The 20,564-nt window shown below is 34.1% G+C and overlaps 1 protein-coding gene across 1 annotated transcript; it reads left to right on the top strand.

Annotated features, from left to right (window-relative positions):
- The first annotated feature begins 18,458 nt into the window (after positions 1-18,458).
- Positions 18,459-19,270, top strand: LOC141480765 (ubiquitin carboxyl-terminal hydrolase 10-like). Its single transcript, XM_074171168.1, has 2 exons — positions 18,459-18,626; positions 18,758-19,270. The coding sequence occupies exons 1-2, from the start codon at positions 18,459-18,461 to the stop codon at positions 19,268-19,270; spliced, it is 681 nt and encodes a 226-aa protein (XP_074027269.1).
- The last annotated feature ends 1,294 nt before the right edge of the window (positions 19,271-20,564 follow it).

Genomic DNA, 20,564 nt, shown 5'->3' with positions numbered 1-20,564 from the left:
TTCTTATTTTTCTTTTCATCAGGTGACTCAATGGAATAAATCCAAATATGATATGAAATAACAGGGTTATGTGAAGAAACCCGATTTTGGGAAAAGTAATCAAATATGTTACTTCTCAGATTTTCAAACCCACTGTCAAAACCACAACACAAGTAGTTAGTACTTTTTCTATGACATGCCTTTATGTTTTTTCAATTATCTTGTAACAAACTAATTATATTCATTCGACTGTTAATCAGAAAGTGGAATCTAAACGTCAGAGTCCATTCTAGAATTACACATAAGTTATTCATGGAATTTGATGGCTGCAGTGAATAAGCATTTAATCGGCGATAAACTGGCATCTTGCAAAGCTAGACACTCCACTAGATTGCACAGAGGCAGCCAACAGTCGAAGCTTACATCGTCAACCGTTCCATCCCTTCAGTACGTATGCAGAGGAGAGCTTTAAGCCCGTTATATGTTCCTAGTTCAAGCTCTTTGATGTGGAACAAGGGATGAAAACCGGACAGATGCGGTCACCTCATTTCAAACTTACAAACAGAATTATTGCAAGTGACTTACCTGCGATTGTCAAGTTTCATTACGATTTCCTCTCTCTCTCTGATTCTCAAAGAGCATCCGCTCTTTCACCAACCAGGTCAACTTTGATGATGTTAATTATTATTCATTAGTGAGTGTTCGCGTCTAGCGAATTCTCGTACCTTTCGTGAATTAACGTCATCGCGATGTTTGATTGTGTGATTTCTTTTGAATAGTTAGCATGAGGTGAAAGTTTTCTCTTTGATGATAAAACGACCAACAGCACTTTCAATCTTAAATGTTCAAAGCTCCATAATATGTGTATATACAGTACATTTCTTCAATGTCCCCAACCCTTTTATTTTTTAACTCAAAAAATTGAAATTTGAGATAATGAAATTAATTCATGAATACTTCATTTTGAAGTGAAATTGACAGATGAAACTTTCAAGATGGCGACTGGGCGCTATCTGGGGAGAAAAATTAAATGGAAAGGGGAGTCTGGTGACACATCATTTTGAAGCTCCTGACGAATACTTCACAACCCTAGAATATGAAGTCAATATCTTCACTTACTACAAAATGACGGAATATTTGAAATAATTTCCTGAAGACAAACACATCAATATCGATGTTTCTAGAAATATACTTTTTTATCGATAAGGTTTGTTAAGTTATTTTTTGTTTATGAAAATGACAAAAAATGTCAGTAGGACAATGAACATCATTGTTCAGTAAGAATATTCTTATCTAGTTTTCGGTTTTACTAGTATAGAAAAGTACCACGTCAACAATCTCTAAAATAGTCAATTCTCGTCCATTAGAAGAAAAAAATTGAAGCGATTTTTATTTACGGTGCAGCGCGTAACTTTCACGAGACCGAAAGGATTTTCAATGAACGTTTTCCGAATCGTCCTGTCTGTAGAAAATATTTTAGGGAACTTGTATCAAAATTCACAACTACCGGTAGTGTACATAACAAAAAGCCCCCAGGTCATCCGTCCATTCCGGAAGAACAGCAAGTGCAAATAATTGGTGGAATGGTAGTAAATCCTGAACAGTCTACTTATTCCGTCGCGAATGTTTGTGAGGTGTCTCTTTCTACTGTGTGAAGACTTTTGAAGAGGAATAGATACCATCCACAAAATCAAAATGGTACACCAATTAACTGAAGATGATCCTGGTCGAAGAACAGAATTCTGCGAAATCATGACGGAAACCATTGTAAGGCATCCTACCTATCACCACAATATTTGTTCGAGTGACGTATGTACTTTTTTTTTAACGCCAATGTTCACAGACCAAATTGCTGTTATTGAAGTGACACCAATAGGTTTGTTCTGGTTCTACGAAATTCGGAGTGATGAATCCTCTGTTCTGGTTTCGACTGCGAAATGATCCTAAACTGTTTCGAACCGTCCCGAATCTTTCTTACTCTTGAGGCTGAACTGTTGAGAACTGTTCCGTTGCTCATGCGCATTCATGTGGAAATTTGTTTGGGCTATTTGCTAGGATGTTTTTTTAATTATTTCATTTGAATAATTGATGATTGACGGTAGATAACATTTGAACTGACTATAAGGATACGTTACATGACAAAATGAACATGGTCAATAGTATTTTCTCGTCTTCATCTCTTAATTTATACGATAGGTGACACAGTGGTCTCCTCAAAAGCGTTTTGGATTGAACAAGTGTCCGAGACTATTTCGGACTGTTTGAGATTTTTTGTTTGTACCCATCATGTCTTGCGCAGTTTCCAAACAGTTTCGGATGTTTGAACCAGAACAAACCTAACGTTACTGTTTATTATTCTTAGTAGAAAATCTCTAAAGGACTGGGTAGATTAAGATTCAAACACTTTGATGAATGAATGTAGGGAGTTGTATAATTTCCAATGATAAAAAAAAACTACACTTCGGTTATGTTTCGGTGTGAAAATAGGACCACAATATAAATCGAGTTCTAGCTCTCTATTTCAACGTTATTCAAACAAATAGCCAGAGGTAACCGATATCGTTTATATCAAGTAAGGAGTCCCTTCAGGTATCGATACCAAAAGTTCACAAAAGTCAGTATATAATAATAGGAAGACAAGATATATGTGGCAGAAAAAAACTTGATTTAGTTTTAGCCAGAAAAAAAGTATGAATAACGATACAGTTCAGTTGTGATAGTTATTGTTTTCCACCCTGGGTGGAGTGACCGTGTAGCAGGGTAGGCCTAGGCGTTCGAACGAAGCATCCAAAATACTCGCTACGTAATCACTTTGACTGAATGTCCAAGTTGGGGAGTGATTGTGCTCCTAGGCGAACTTATATGCCAACCAATGATACAGGCTTGGGTGATGGATACTCCCCCGGGCTATCTACAACCAGATATTCGACCAAGCTAGAGCTAAAACGTTTGGTAAAGGCAAATTAATGTAAAGTAGGGTTAGTCCACATAACGTAAAATAACAAGTAGCAGAAGTGAAAAAGGCCCTAAAAAGAACATGTTCATGAAAAGTTTGACCGGGTTCACATAAAAACATGCAAAGGCTGATAGAACCTACCTCGATGATGGGTGGCCTTGAGTAGTAATTATTCAATGTGAATTTAGCAAACTTGTGTAATTCGGGAACAAATATTCTTGGAATAGTCAAAGGACCTTCCTTTGATTAACTTTTCCGCAAAATTACAAGTTTCGAAGAAAAATCCGCAAACAAGCGACACACTTCTTTCCAATCTTTCTAGAACACCGAAAAAACGATCATTCTCCTCAACTCTCCTTTTTTTTCATATTTAACATAAAAAAACGCTTATTTTCAATTTTTTTCATTAGTGTCGTTCTTTATATTTTAGGTTGGGAACCCTGATATTTATAATTAAGTGACCTGGTAGTTCTAGTGAACCTTCTGATGACAAGCTGAAGTGAGGTTATGTTATTTTGTTATGAATTCCCAAAATGATGAAAACAATTAGTAAACGGTCATTATTTTGGTTATCTACTCAAAAGCAGATCAACATACCTGACGATGAACTCTACCCGTACTATCGACCTCGATGGACTCGTCTTGGGTAAGTATTGAACGAAAAATTGTTATAATATTCGTAGTTAATAGATCTTTCTGTTTTAGGCATGGAAATATCAGCTTATCCCTGTTCTGAATGTACATATTTTATAAAAAGTAGAAGTTGAATAATGAAGTTCAGTGAGTAGAAATCAAAAAACTGTATCCTTTTTCTTATTTTTACTGCTATAATCTCTGGAACTAACATAACCCGTAACACCAAATCTCACGTTTTCCGGGAAACACATAGCAAATATCCAGAAAAAATTAACGTTTGGGCAGGAATATTGGGAAACCATATTGTAGCACCTCTATTTATTGATCAAAATTTAACAGGGGAACTGTATTTGAATATGCTAGAAACTATTATTGACCTTAATACGACTAAAATCATCGAGCCAAATCCTAATGAATTCGATATGGATATTGTATTCCAACAAGATGGAGTACCACCACATTACCCCAGACAAGTAAGAAACTATGTGGATACTACTTTTCCCGGTCGTTGGATTGGCCGCCGAGGTCCTACAGAATGTCCAGCCCGCTCGCCAGATTTGACACCTTTGGACTTTTTTTCATGGGGATATTTGAAGCAAAAGGTGTACGAAACTAAACCTGCTTTTATATTGAATACACGAAAGAGAATAATAAGTATTTGTAGTAGTTGAAGATATATATTCAACATTATATTCAATGGTTGTGAAGCATTTGTCAGGAGCTTCAAAAGTATGTGTCAGAAGACCCCCCTTTCCATTAAATTTTTTTCCCAGATGGCGCCCAGTCGCCAAAAAAATAAATAAAAGGGGAGGGACATTAAAGAAAAAAAAGAAAAGCACCGTATAACGTAACATTATGGCAGAATGAATGAACTTGAAGCACCTTAGATTTCAAACTATAAGTGATATGAATATAAATGAGAAGTAATGAGTTATAAGTCATAAAATATACGATAATACCAAAAAACTCTTGAATTTCATAAAACGAATTCAAATTATGAAGCATTATGAAAAATTCAAAAACAAATTGGAGTGATAACTTCTTATAGGAGGGAAAAACTGCTTGGTAATGTAACGCATAACGGCGACAGTATGTCTGACTTCTCTGCTGAACTGATTTCCGGGTTTTGATCCGTTTTATGTGCTATTATCCTTAATGGGATTGATCTCACGATGTTTTCGGAAAAATAAAATGGCATTTCCTTGAAAACATTTCAACACAATAAATAATTGAGCTGAATATGAAAAAATGCTGTTGTTTCGTAGAGAAATATCAATTATAAATTTCAAAGAAAAAAGACTATGATAAATTGATGGATGTAGCCGTTACTATGTGGTAGGAGATCATGATGAAAAGAGAAATGAAAATTTCTATGTTTTTTACCACTTTTATTTGTAACTAACGTTACTGCAGTTTCGTCCTATATGGACATTTTCAAACTTAAACAATGAACTGAGTTTATTGTTTAAGTTTGAAAATGTTTCTATGTTAAAAACATAGAAATTTTCATTTCTCTTTTCATCAAGACTATAATAGTTGTTCAATACCTTGAAGTTCAAACTCAATTCTGAGTGAAATATTTTTGTAATCGGTTTTCGAACAGTCTGAACCCATTTTGTGTTCTCAACGATTCTAATTTTGTTACACGATTTTAGTACGTTTAGTACTAGAAAAAAAACCCTTTGCAAAAATCTGCAGACTAAGCATAAAGTTTCTTAGGAAGAAAAGTGATTTAATGTTAACATTCATTTTCACCAAAGTATTTCTTTCGTATAAACTTCTGTGCATAATATACACAGCTTGAGCTTTTATCTAGTTATCTGTTTTTCTCTCTTCCGAATTTTTTATTACAAATAAGAAGAAAGACAAAACTTTTTTTTTCTATGAAACTTACCTCTCCTAAAAATATTTCGTTTTCAATTTAAACTTTCGTGTGGTTTTTCATCGCATCTATATACTCATTCCAAAGTTACTAGCAGCGACATATCCTATTCCATTCTGAGAACAAATTACTACCCAAAATTATTGTGTCCTCACTTCCTGTAGTAGTCTCTTTTGTTGACTGTTTGGTATTAGCACAGTCCAGCAATGAAGTGATTTTTCCAATTCACAGTAGGAGTTGAATTCATGGATATCACAGGTTTGTACATCTAGTATTCATTATAATTTTTCTAAGAGTGAGATATCGTCGAAGTAGAAAAATATAGTTGAATCAGTCGACATACTTTCGTATGAGATTTTTGAAGAATATCTTCCTCAGACAGAATAGAACTGAATTTGTTGTCTGGTATTATGACTGATACTACTATTAGTGCAAATGGTAACTGATTATGTTATATGTACAGCTTGTCAAATCTGAGAAGAGATTTGAGAATTCTCTCGATCTGTGCTCACTTTGACAGATAACGCATTTTTTCCTCCACGTGTAATAATATGTCAAACTTGCAATACTCTTCAGCGATGAAAAATTTGTTGAATATATTGAATTAATAAATACTTCATTTTGAAAATACTTTCATCTTCTATTCATTTTTAGACTAGCGAACCCGGAGAATGAATGAATGGTATTGGTATATAATTACATAAATGGAAATTGGTAGTGAGGCAACCTGTGATATACATGTGAGCTGTCAGTTGCGTTTAATTATAACACGTCACTATCATCACTGATAATTTGCCTCTTTTATTATTATTATTTTATTCGATGAAATATCATATTTTATTATTTATTATCCGTTTTAGAGTCCATTCATTATAATTATTATCATTATTTTCATTGATGAAACATCATATATTGATATTCAAGAACAAAAAAAGTCATGGAAATCGGTGCAGCCGTTCTTGAGTTCTCTATTATAATCAATATTATTGTTTCCATTGATAAAATATCATATTTCAATACTTCTGAAAAAGACAATATTCCTGTGGAAGACAAATTCAAAAATACAAAAATCATGAAAATTGTTTCGGCCGTCCAGCCCCGATACATTCGGGAGGACGCGCCAACATTATTATTATTATTTTCATTGATGAAATATCATTTTTCAATACTGATAATTCTATTTCCGACGACGAAGACAAATGCAAAACGACAAAAATCATAAAAATGGGTCTAGCCGTTTTTGAGTTATTTCATTATCATTATCATTATTTTCATCGAGTGAATATGATATTGTGATACTCATCATCCTATTCTCGATGAAGACAAATTCGAAAAATCAAAAAATCATGAAAATTGGTCCAGCTAATCTTGAGTTCTATTATTATTATTATTATGTTTTCACCGAAGTATTACTTATTATCTTATTCCCGATGAAGACGAATCCAAAAACACAAAAATCATAAAAATTCGTCCAGCCGTTTATAGATTAGATATACATTCATCGTATGCATTTTGATAAAGGTATGACGAATTCCATAAATCGATTTATTGATTCAGGTTTCATTTAACATTATTTAAAAAAAAGTTTATAAAAAGTATGATGTACAAAAAACAAACCACGTTAAGTTGGGTAGAAATTAATATTTGGGATTTGGGATGAAATGATTTTCATGATTTTTTTTACAATCATTTTGTGAACATTTTTCAGTATATTCAATTAAGAAATTGTTTTGAAGGGTTTATATTTTTAAGGAGTGTTTAATTTTTGGAAAAGAAAGTTTTTGGCTCTCTACTACTCCATCTTGATACAAAAAAATAATTGTATATTCATATATTAAACACCCAGTCCAATTTCAAACAGATTTGAAATGATCACCATAGTTTTAAAAAATTAGAAAAAAAATATAGAAAAATAATAAAAATTTATAATTTTCAAAAAAAAGGAATCCTAGATAAAAAAGGGACTATGGCTGGAATTTTTTTCATTTATAAGGAGCGAAAATATACCGATGATAAGTAACGGACTGATGTTTTCAATTTCGTTAATTTCTTCTACTGTATCTATAATGTTTTTAAGTATTTCAGGTCCATTCTTTACTTTACCAAAAACACGTATGTATAAGTGGTACAGTGCGTTTGAAAGTGGTAGAAATGTGGTGAAAGATTTGCCTAGCTCTGTTCGGTCATAAACATCCTCAACTGAACATATCATCCTAAAAGTAGGAAAAATGGTTACTGAAAATAGCCGTTGAAATCTGGTAGAGAGAGCCACTGAAATTTCTATGTCTCACGAATCGATTCGTACTATTTTTAAAAAATCAGATATGAAACGACTAGTTCCAAAATCTTCTGCAAAAACGAAACGAGTTAATTCCGATCCCAAATTCATGGAACGCATTGTTACTGGTGATGAGACATTGTTTCACGAAATTGATATGCGAACCAGTCAACAATCTTTGGAATGGTCCTTCCAACTAAAATTGTAAAAAGCCCATCAAAGTTCTTCAAGCTGATGTTGTCATATGGCTGATATGGCTCGGCCATGATTATTATTTCAAAACTCAAATTACCACTTTGAAGTACTCGTGTTTGATCGTTAGACGGTATAAAAGAGAATGTGCAGCAAGTACTGAAGTTGATTTAAAAAAATGCGTTATAAAATGTTGGTGTACGTATATTATTTTGGAAGGAGCCTACTTTGAAGGCGATACAGTTGATTTGGACAAATAATACTTATTTTGCGTTTCATCGACCAATTCCCGGTACGTTTCTGACATGATAGTATATTTCTGTCGAATATTTTCTATAATGTATTGTTCCACAGTTTTTTTCGAGGCATTTGGTAAAACATTTTTACGAGATCCATGAAAGTTAGTAAGAAAAGTCCACTAGAGGCCACACAATCTAGTGTATATTTATGGTGTGGAATCTTGGAGAGACAGATCTAGATATCGTTATGAAACATACTATTACATTGACATAAAATTCACAATGAATAAATAACCTTCGAACAAATAACCCTTCATGAAGGAAACTAACACTAAACAGTATTTGAATTATGAATCCGACCACCCTGTACAGAAACCATATTATTGATCACGAATTTCGTCTTCAACAGCAGAAGGAAGTGATCTGCATCTACGGCAGAATCTAGAACAAAAATCTAGTACAACTGACAAAGGCCAGAAGATTATATATGGTATACAGAGAGGAAATGTCTGTACAGCTAACTACATATTATTTTTGTGAAAAATTACTCCTGAAAAGGTTTGGCTGTATGGAAGAGCTACAAAAAATATAGTGCTGAACATTCACAACTTACTCTTTCCTAGAGGTCATTCAATTATACTAGTTCCAAAACCCCCGAAGTACTCAAAGACTTTTTCAATCAATATTTTCACTCTCATCTTCAATATTCACCAGCAACTTTTCAAATCACCATGAAAAATGCAAAATTTTTTCAGTTTTTCACTGCCTTTTGTTCATGTTTGAAAATTCTTTCATTGTTTTCGCTCCAAGGAGAAATATTTGTATGTACCTACCGTACTATGGCCAGCCGATTGTCCATTTGTAACAATTTAGCCAAGCTGGCACATGATATTACTGGGCATCACATATTTATGGGTGGCCTGGGCACCACAGCAAGTTCATACTTTACCTACTATTGTAGAGTTTCGCAGGTCTGGTCAAATAAGTAATTATGCTTAGAGCTCTGGAGACACCTTCCGAATGGCCGAGGGGAGTGTTGCTCCATTTGAAAAGATTACAGTTCAGTTTCCATAGAAAAATATACTTTCATCAAGATGAAAGTTAGATGTATGTGGCATTGAGAGCGTATTTATGAAATATACTTCATTCTAAATTATGGTTGATTTTTCCTGAATTTCTTTAAGATATTGTGTATTTCTCCACTTTGAACTTCATTCACATTTTCTGTTTCAAAAAGTGGAATGAACATTATTGTGTTATTATTCGATTGATTGAATACTTTTGCGAGAAAGCTTTTCAAATAACATGAATGAATTTCATTTTCAATATCGATATTGTGATATTTGATATGGATAGATAAATAGATAAATAGTTACATGGATAGAAAGCACTTTATTTTCAACAGGTATACACCCAATTACAGGAAATGTTAAAAAAATATACTAAAAAAATAACATTCAATTCAATTAAATTCACATATTACATATTAAATTGGCAAGTTACAAATGATATTAATAATACAAATGAAATAATATAATTAGATCCAATTGACATATTATAAATGAATTAGCCTTCACAAGGTTGACATAAAACAAATGAAAGTCATATAAAAAAAACTATAAATGGAAGGTTCTATGTAAGATACAGTCCTTGATAAAGTTCAAAGAGTTTCCATTAATGTCACACATGTTACATACTAAATTAAAATCATAACACATTAAATTTACTGGTGTTTTGAGATTCACATTTGTTCTACTACTCTGAAAATGAAATGTTTTCTCATATCTTGAGTTGAGGCGTGGTACATGAAAATTTATTTTTTGTAGGAGCGGAGTACAGATGTTATTATTTATTGAATTTTATAGAAATCTGACCGTAATGAGAAGTCTACGTGTATTCAGTGATATAATATTAAATTGGTTCAAAAGGATGGAATAGTCAATTCCCCTTTGGGGGTAAATACCTGTAGTGCGAAAAGACAAGAATTTCAAAAACTTTCTTTGGACAGCTTCAATTAGCTGTATATGAGAATTATAAATGGGATACCAGATCATCGACCTATATTCTAGTTTGGATATTGTAATTATATCTCTTACCTTCTAGAGGGTCAATAATAAGCTCATCAAAAAATACAGCAATATTTTGTATTGAGACCATCAATGTATTGAATTTGTCAAATATTTGATTTTATTTTTATTTTATTTCATGTTTCCATATAGACGTAAAGCCCAATTACGAGAAAATCTTATATGGGAGCTTACAGAAATGCCATATGTCAAATTGATTTTAATACTTATTTTCAAAGTCAACGATAATATTATCATACCTTGAGACTGAGATGAGGATGAGGAATTACTAAACAAACATTCCTTCGCCATCCGAAGCATGGTCGAGGGGACTCGTAGCAATTAATTTTCTGTACACTGTAGATGAACAAAAAATCATCGAACTTCTTGCAGAATACGGGGGAACATCAAATATTTCAGTATATTTCCATCTGCTGTTCACGACTATGAAAAAACATCATTTGAGATACATCCCATCTAGGATAGGAGGTAAGTGCTGTCTTAGATTTCTCAATCTTTCTGAAAAATTTAGTAATTGATGTTTTTGGTAAAATGAATACCTGAGTAACTCATTTTGAGTCTTTACGATTTTGTTCAAATGCATTCGTTTTCACATATAGTCAATGGTCATACTTGAAGACTAGCTATAAATCAGATCATCTGAAAACCACTACTCACCTAGCTAATACCACGAAGGGTATTGGATTATATCCGGCAGGTGTCAGTGCAGGATTCTTCACTGAAGTTATTTCTGCATATGTTGTTGGTGATACAACTGCTGCAATAGATTTTAGATTATTTTAACACACTTGCAGACCGGTTTCGGGCAGTTTGGCCACTCGTCAGTGCAAGGTAGTGTCTATCATCAACATAAAGTCGATGCCAGGGGAGTAGTTGTTTTCTGATAGGTGTCAGTCCATCAACCTACAGTGTAGGGAGTTCAAACTGGCCTGAACGAATTGTTCCTTCAGATGATTCAAATGCGTTTGTTGTTAAGATTTCCATATGAGTGAACAGAAATCCAATATGGATCTCACCATCGTGAAATATAGATATTTGTATATAGTCACGAACGAATGGCTAGACCTTATAATATATCCCATATTTTTGGATCTCCAAATACTTCTAAGAAGAGACATAAAAAATCCGAAGATTTTATTATTGTGGAGAGAAATAACTCAAATTTTTTAACTTTATTCGAAAGGGCTCTGCATAAGCAGAGGCTTGCATGAGCTCACTACTTACTTTAGAACCCACACATAGACGTAACATTGGTGAAAGCGATAGGATTTGAAAATATATTCACACTTAAAACAAAAACGTCAGAAACACTAATTTTGACGATAACATTTTTAACTATTGCATTATACATTTCAAAAGTTTTGAAACATGAATGAAAGACTATAATCAACTAGTCAAAATTGAGAAATTATTGAAATAAATTGATGGATGTAGCTGTTACTACGTGGTAGGAGATCATAATGAGAAGAAAAATTGAAATGTCTATGTTTTTTACCACTTTCAATTGTAACGTTTAGATTTTAGCATGTGGGTTGGGATTCTCGGTATAAATGTAATCGGGCCTTTTATCTACCAAAACAATTTGACAAAAGAGCGGTACCTAAATTTGTTAGTGAATGATTTGGAAGACGCTCTAGATAATTTGCCTTTAGCGGTTACTCATAGCTGCTGGTTTCAACAAGATGATGCTCCAACACAACGCTAGAATTGTTTGTGATTATTTGAACCTTCGCTTCCCAGGACAGTGGATTGGTACTCATAGTGATATATCCTGGCCTACAAGGTCCCCCGACCTAACTCCACTAGAATTTTTCCTTTAGTGATATATCCAGAATCAAGTGTACTCTAATAATTTTTAAAATGAAGAAGTTTGCTAAGATTGGTTACTGCATCCTTTAACAATATTGTTCCGAATATGTTAACTCAAGTTTTAAATTCGTCTGTGAGACTAGCGTACTCATGCTTAGAAAATAACGGCGGGTTATTTGAACACTTGTTATGAGTTTCGTTCATTTCCTATAATACATATTAGCTCCTTGTTACATTACAATTACATTTTATGAACTAAACTTTCGATACTGCGACTCACCTTTGTATTCAACAACGCAAAAATTCCGGCAAGTGGTAAGTTAAAATTTATTATAAATAAGACTAGTCAATTTACTTCATATATCAAAATATGACATTTTTTCCAGCGCGTACGATCTAAAATTGAAGAAAAGCAGGTTAAGTAATCACTTTTCATTTTGCGCGAGATATGGTCATGAAATCATATTGTGTGATACGTTGCTGTATTAACAATAAAAAATGGAGTCGCATACAGAGTATACTTTAGTTTCGGCCCATATAAAAATACAAAGTTGATGATTTTTTCTAAAAGACGAAACGTCGCTGAAAAATTCTGCTTATGTTATCGTGTAGTCCTCAAAAAGTGCTATTTGTTTTACATTCTCTTCGAAAATGAAGCTAGGAAAAAATAAAAACGAAATTCTCAAATTTCGGTTTTTCTCGGATATCTCCGAAACTACTGGGAATATTAAAACTTCTTAATGGCATATTATTAGGTATATATATGCGCTACTCTTCTCTGATTCAATCGACCCCGTATCACTTACCCTTTCCGATATCCCCATGCTGTTCATTCTTAACTTGGACACTATATAGCAAATATTTTATATTACTATATTTACTATATTCTCTATTCTCTTAACTGCCAGAAAATGGAATTTTACAGTACAATTTTACAAGGTACAAAATGACCTATATTTTCGTGTATATTCAGTATATAGCATTGATACAATGTATCAATCTCTAGTGAATTAAGTGGTATAAGAATGTTCAAAAAAATAAACGTCTGCAAGGCAAAGCCACGTTTTTTTCACTCAGAGATTTTCTCGCTCCATGTAATATTTTCTCATACATACGACTCGAAAGGTACCTAAATAAGTATGATGTATGGACTGCAATAAGAGGCGAATGTAAGAAACAAGAAATCATGTATAATATTGACGCCACTTATCAGAGGAAAAGACGCAGGCTGCCTCCACACTTTGGCTAGATTTAAGTCGTCCATCAACAGGGAAAATCATTCGCCTGTCTGAAATGCGGAAATATATGGCCACACCAGCCATCTTTTATACTGATGATTTCTTGGATGCATTTAACTTCGAACAGGGCTGTACTGAATTGGATTTCTTCAAGGAGTATCCAAAGTGGAAAATTAAACTTGAACAACTATTGAAATAATATATATTCAAAAATGAAGCTATGTTTACTTTATAAATTCATTCAAATTGATTTCAACGTCTCTTTATGTTGATTCGACAGAACACCTTCAATTCATTTATTCAGTAATGGATAAATCAATAGCTAATATGTATTACTTATTCAATGTTACGATTTCCAGCGCGATATCTTGTAATATTACCGATAATATAATAACATTTGCACCTCTACCAATAAGTTATTCCGCAGACGACATGTGAACGATAAAACATAAATGAAAAATTTTTTTAATGACTATTGGAAAAAACATCAGTTATATCACCGTTTCTTGTTGAGTAGGTAGCCAAGATGACCCATAATTCACCCTCGAGGTCAATCATAAATTATCAAATTGGTAACTTCACAGTTCTTGATTTTTGTTTACAGCGGCATCGACTACATTGGCCATTAGCATTGTGTTCTGTATAGGCAATGTTAATAACTCACCGATCCACTCGGGAAGCATTATGACTATTCGCAGTTTGTCAGCTATATAACGGTTAATCATCCCAACTTCAAGGTTGAGATCGAATTCCCAGTCGGGCACACCGCCACTGAGCAAATAATTCTTGAATATCCACTTCGAATTATGTTCTCAAACATCAAACTTATTCATTGAATCGAAATTACGTTTTAAAATACAATTTCCAACGATATTTTTCAAAAGTGTCCTACTTGATAACAAAATGATAGTATTAGGAATCACACATTAAAAGGTAAGACCTCGTTAATACTTACCTTGCACAAGTTTCGACTTTTGAGACTTTTGAGGGTTGTCTGTCGTAGCGGAGCGACGGCTGGTTAACGTGAAAACAGATTTTGTTTTACAGATATGTGAGCTTCTTCTTTGCGTAGTTGTAACAACGTTGGACATTGGTACCAGTAGTCCTGTCACTATTTCTTTTCATTTTTGTTTTCACTCAATTTGTTTCAACTGACATTCAATATAATAACAAAAATGAAAAATAATCTAAATACAACGCTGGTGTTCCCCAGGGATCCATATTGTCTCCAACATCTTTCTACTGTCAATCAACAAATTATTGGAAAAAGTAAGAACCCAATATATTGCTTTGCTGACGACAGCACATTTATCTCGTCATTACATTTGGATTCCAGGACATCGGCTACAGAGGCACATCTTCACCGGCAGCAGGAGGTTGCATATCTTAATGACGATCTAGAAGTGATTTTGAATTGGGGTGAAAGTAGTTCAGGTTCATGCCACAAAAACCCAGGCATCGGTTTTCTCTAAGGAGATAAATGTCTCCAAACCGGATATAATAATGTCAGGTGAGACAATTCCGCTTTCTGCTTCGATTAGTTTGTAGGGGGTTAAAATGAATACCATTATGTCTTGGCTCAATCATGTCGCTGAAATTACAAAGGCTGCTTCTCAAAAGCTTGGAACACTGTTCCGAACCAGAAAAATGTACACACCTCAGTAACTTTTGATGCTTTATACAGCAAAGATCAGACCTTTGGAGTATTGTTCCCATGTATGGAGCTGCACCCCCAAACATACCCTCTAGTTGCTGGATTCTATCTAGAAAAGAACTATTAGCCTGATTAAAGTTGCGAACATCACGTGAAACCTTGATAACCTGGAACATCGAAGAAAGGTTAGACATTTGTCTCTCTTTTATAGATACTTTCACGGGAAGTGTTCAAGTGACTTGGCACATTTGATTCCAAGATACCAAGAGCGGTACATAGGTACATATTAGAAATACGCGACGTTCTGTGGTACGTCTCGAAGTTCACTTAGTACACCTCGAAGTTCACTGTTTGAGAGCTCATTCATCTGGGGATGAAGAATAAACTTCCTGAGAACGTTTTCCCAAATGGATTTAATCTCCAGCGATTCAAATCCAATGTGAATCGCTACTTTCACACAGGCACCGCTCTGAGAGCGACTTGAGAATTTTTCTGTAGTACTTGTGTTTTGTCCTTGAGAAAAATATCTTATTATTACCGTTTTTGTTAAATAGGAATTTAAAATTCCACCTTTTTTTCTGGCACTATTCCTATATCAAATTACCTGCTTTCTATCTTTCTTTGGAAAATTTCCACATTTTTTGTAAGAAGATAGTCAAGTAGAAAGCCAAAATCGTTCCCAAGAATTATCCCTTTCAATGTGGTTGGATATTTTTTGGATCATTGGATGTAGTACAAGGTATTTTCTGATATTAGTATGTTGCAATTCTGCTATATTCCAAATCTTTTTCCATCACGGGTAACCAAGTGCGATCCATTTTCCCCAAATATGAGAATGTATTCTGATTCTTTGAGTTTATGTCTCTTGTGATTCTTTGACGATCGTTATTGTTTTTTTCGAAATAGCCTGCAATGAAGAAAGTGGTTATAACTAACAAGTTTCCCGATATTGTTATTGCCATGAAACTAAAATATGAAACATAAGTGTGGAATCAATAAAGGGCTTTAGAAAATTGATCATTAAATGTAGCGAGAAATGGATCATCGTAAGTATTGAAAAATGACAGGAGCGGCGCAAGTAAATACAGAACTGAAATTATAGAATAGAAGTTTATTTATACTGAACAAGAAACAGAATAGTTTCCACTTACATGATGTACAGTTTTTTCAAAAGTTCCTTACATATAGTATTCATTGAGTACCATTGATACAGTTAAAATCGATATAAAATATAACAATGAATAATAAAATGACTGTAAGAGATTCAGATACATTTGAACATTCGTAGGAGTTGTCCCTCTGTAATACTGAATATATCCAGTTCACAGTTCCTCGCCATTTTGTTAACTGTTTCGAGACATTGTTGAAGAGGAGACAAATTGTTTGAGATAGGAAATAGATTATCTCTTCTTTTCAGTCTTACGTCAGGTACAATAAAATCAATAGTGTAGAGAATTTCAGGTACTTTCAGTTTTCTAAGAATGTTAAAAACAAAAATCACTTCCGAGGACTCACGGCGGTCTTTCAAAGGTTGCATGTTAAATTCTTGTAACTGGCTAGAATACGATATAAATAAAGGCTAAACATTGTGTTTTCTGAAAAAGAGTGTTCCTAATAATCGTTTCTGGACTTTTTCTATAGTTTCAGAATATAAAAAGGTCTTTGGATTCTAAATGACACAACCATATTCCAGCTTAGAACGAACAATGGAGTTAAATAGTAACAAACAAGTATCGTGATTAAATTCATGGCTAGATCTTAAGACAAAGCTCATTTTTCTATAACATTCAGATACTAAGTATTCAATTTGCCGAGAGAAATTGAACACACCAGTGAAAATGATGCCGATATCTTTCATCTCATCGATTCTTTGTAAATTGGTATGATTAATGAAATAGTCCTTGATAGTAGATGACTTCTTTCGCGTGAAACTCATCATTTTGCATTTAGCTTCGTTAAGAGATAGGTCAGATACTAAAAAGTAAGTAGATAGATTATTGAGATCATCTTGAAGCATATCAGAATCTTTTTCGCTTTCGATTCTTCTAAACAGCTTGAGATCATTGGCATATAGGAGAAACTGAGAACGGTCCATACACCGAGAAATGTCGTAAACAAATAACACGAAAAAAAGAGGTCCCAGAATCGAGCCCTGCGGAACTCCCGAAGAAGCGGTGAATTTGAAGGAAGGTACGTTGTTGAACTGTACGAACTGTATTCTGTTGTATAGATAGCAGTGAAAGAAATCAAGGGTGTTGTTTGTGAAACCGAATGCTTTTAATTTCAGGATCAAAACCTCGTGGTTGACTCTGTCGAATGCCTTGGCCAAGTCAGTGTATATAACGTCTATTTGATAGTCGATAAGTAGATACTAACTAAAATAACTAAGCGAGTATGAACATCGTCGTCTAGAGCAGATATCATGATAATTCTTCTCAATTTTGTTTCATTCTGCCTGTATTTTTATAATTATCCTGTATTGAAAAAATTAAATCTCCATTGTAAAGAAGAAATTGATAATTTCGTTCCGATAAGTTCCGTCACATCGACCATTGTTTGAGACTACAAGTCACAGAAAATCATCCGTGATTTATGAACATCGAAAATTACTTTTATCTTCTCCTTCATCAGACTCTCCCTTGAAAATCTCACGGCTCCGGTCCTGCGAAGACATAAAAGTACGGGACTCACTGATACCAGCCGATAAGTCTGGCGAACGTGAAGTATGGCTGACAAGCGGCCATTCTTAATGACACTGTCAAAGGTTTGCTTGATTTGTGACGGCAGGTTTCGATTAAAGGCATCAGTTACAGAGGTCACTAAAAATATGGCACTGCGCCATAGACGACCAAGCTCGAGTCGGGGGCGGACTCCCATTTCTTCCTGGAACACGTCATCTGGAGGATGATACATGTGACTGATATTGGATCATTCTTTGATTTGGTGTCAACATGATTCTAGCGGATTTTCCGATCCATACAGCTGAGGTGGAGAATTGATTCTGAAATTGAATAGAAATTTTCTCGGGCGAGAGCTGAGCAAGTGAACAGGTTGATCTTGATTTCACATGAAGATTCAAATTCACTTCAAAACTCTGTTCAATTTCTTACTTAACATAACATCTAACATTAATTGATGCATAATAATTGGAGATATTAATATTGATCTGAATTATGATTCTGAATTAATCTCGAATTATCTGGATTTGATGGCTGAATAGAACTTCGTTTCTTTAATAAACAAACACACACGTACCCAAAGTAGATCTTCCAGCTGTATAGATCACATGCTCTCAAGTAGTACAAAAATAATAGCCGAAGAAAGTTGTAGTCCAATAATTTTTGATGATAACATAATGGATCACAAAGCAATAATCGCGAAGATTCCTGCAAAAAAATCATTCAAAAGACGGGAGAGTAGATAAAAATTCCAAGAATGACCAAACAGTTTCAATCAACACTGGCATCCCATTCGGTCCGACGTGGATTTATAAAATGTTGCATATAACATGCGGACTGACTTGATCGATGGTAGACAACAAGATGCAGAAAAGTGTATAGGTTTTCTTTTGAATGGACTCAATGATGAAATGTTTGAGCTAAATGAGTTTGTAACATATTATATTGAAAATGAAAAACCTCTCGTTGACTCTGCTTTGAGCAATGATTCAAATAATGTATGGAACATAATGGAATCGAAAAATGAAGGACATCCAACCAGAAGGATCAACTTCTCCAATACACCGATAAGTGACAACTAAAGTCGAGCATTCATCGCAACGTGGACCACAATACTGATAATACCCAGCTTTTCCTCACCCTGCCACTCAACATTGAGAAAGTGAAGACCGTCAGAGAAGCGCTTAAGGTACTTGTCACCAAGAACATTTTAGAGGGAGTGACTTCGTCGAAAGCAAACGAGAAGGTCGAAGTATGGGAGCAAATTACGCTCTGCAAACTTCTCGTTATCCTTATTTTGCATTTGAAGTTTTTCAAATACAGCAACGACCGTTGCACGAAGATTATCAAGGCTTTTGATTTTGAATTCGACTTGAGGTTTGATTCGACTTTGATATCGTCGGAAACACAGTCTCCAACAAAGAAACAATACAAGCTATTCACCGTCGTTTACCACGAAGGCAAAAATGCCAACATTGGACACTACATGACCGATGCCTTCCACGTCGGCTACAACTGCTGGATTAGGTACGACGATTCTTCGGTCAAGACCGTGCAGAAAGAAGACGTTTCGAAACCCCAGGGAACGCGATTTCCTCATTTGCTGTTCTACAGGAAAAGCGATATGATCCTAGCTAAATAAGGTTGCTACTTCTACGGAGAGTTCAGCGTCTGGAATCTTACGGAATTTTTCTTTTTAGTTTTTATTGAATTTGATATTTTTTTTTTGCTTTCAATGAATTTTTCAATTCTTTCATCAGTGATAGGTATTGTTCAAAATGTAAATAGAGAACACGTTAGTAGAAACGTAAACAATGAAAGCTTGAAACGGAGTATTCGAAATTTTGATTGGAGTTTCTATTACAATATTGAAAATATCGAACATAAATCCAAGTACTTCATAGGAACAATCAACTCCCCAATTGAAACAAACACAACTGTTACAAAACAAAACAGAAATCTAATTGAACATAAGCAGTGGATAACCAAAGGGTTAATAAATTCTATACGAAAAACTAACAGGCTATAATTCGAGCACAGAATAGATCCTGAAAATCCACCTAAAAGAGAAGTTTATTCAAACTATCGAAAAATAACAGAAAAACTAATAAAATCAGCAAAAGCTAACTTTTACAAGAAACAAATGAATATAAATAAAAATAACCCTAAAAACTTATGCAATGTTTTGAAAGAATTGGATGAGGTGGGAAAAGCACATAACATTAGAGAAATACTCACCGACGACGGAGAGCTGTTAAATGAAAAAGAACCAATTTCGGAGGCTATCAGTAGGTATTATTCAAAAGCAGATGAAACATATGCTAGAAAAATCCCTACACCAAACACTCCGTCCCCAAAGATAAAACGGCTGCAGAATTAATTCCACTTAAAAGAGAATGAAATTATTAATACAATAAAATCACTTAAAATAAAAAAAAACGATAATAGACGGGAAAAGACAGCAGGAAGCGATTTTGTTTTATACTATGTAGTAAAAATTTGAAAAAAAAATTTCACCCAATTTTAATTCATTTTAAAATGTGAATAACATTGCAAATTGAAGTACCAACTTGACATTGTCATTGTGAATTGGATCACTTCATCAGTTCTTTATCAAGAGTGCCATAGGTCGGGAGTTTTTGACAAAATATTTATCATCGGGAAGGGAATCCAAGTGATCCTATGCATCTTGATCCGCATGATCAATACCTTGCCTCACTCCGTGAGATCTTCAGTCATATGGTCAATTTTACAAAACCAAAATTGAAAAAATTCAAGCAATTAAGCAACACGTGCTGTAAGGCAAGCATCAACGTAAAAGGTCAAATGTTCAAGCCATACGTCACGCATAGTAACGACTAACTAAAACTTCCAAGATGGCTCAATTTGAAATTTGAAAAAAAATAGGTAAACTAACCTAAACTCAAAAACTGGTA

Source organism: Leptinotarsa decemlineata, unplaced genomic scaffold (genome assembly GCF_025532065.1).
Source record: "Leptinotarsa decemlineata unplaced genomic scaffold, Ldec_3_MD MMD2_tig00000008_RagTag_RagTag, whole genome shotgun sequence".
Classification (NCBI taxonomy): domain Eukaryota; kingdom Metazoa; phylum Arthropoda; class Insecta; order Coleoptera; family Chrysomelidae; genus Leptinotarsa; species Leptinotarsa decemlineata.
The sequence above is the reverse complement of the archived record's forward strand: the minus strand, read 5'-3'. Positions and strand labels throughout refer to the sequence as shown.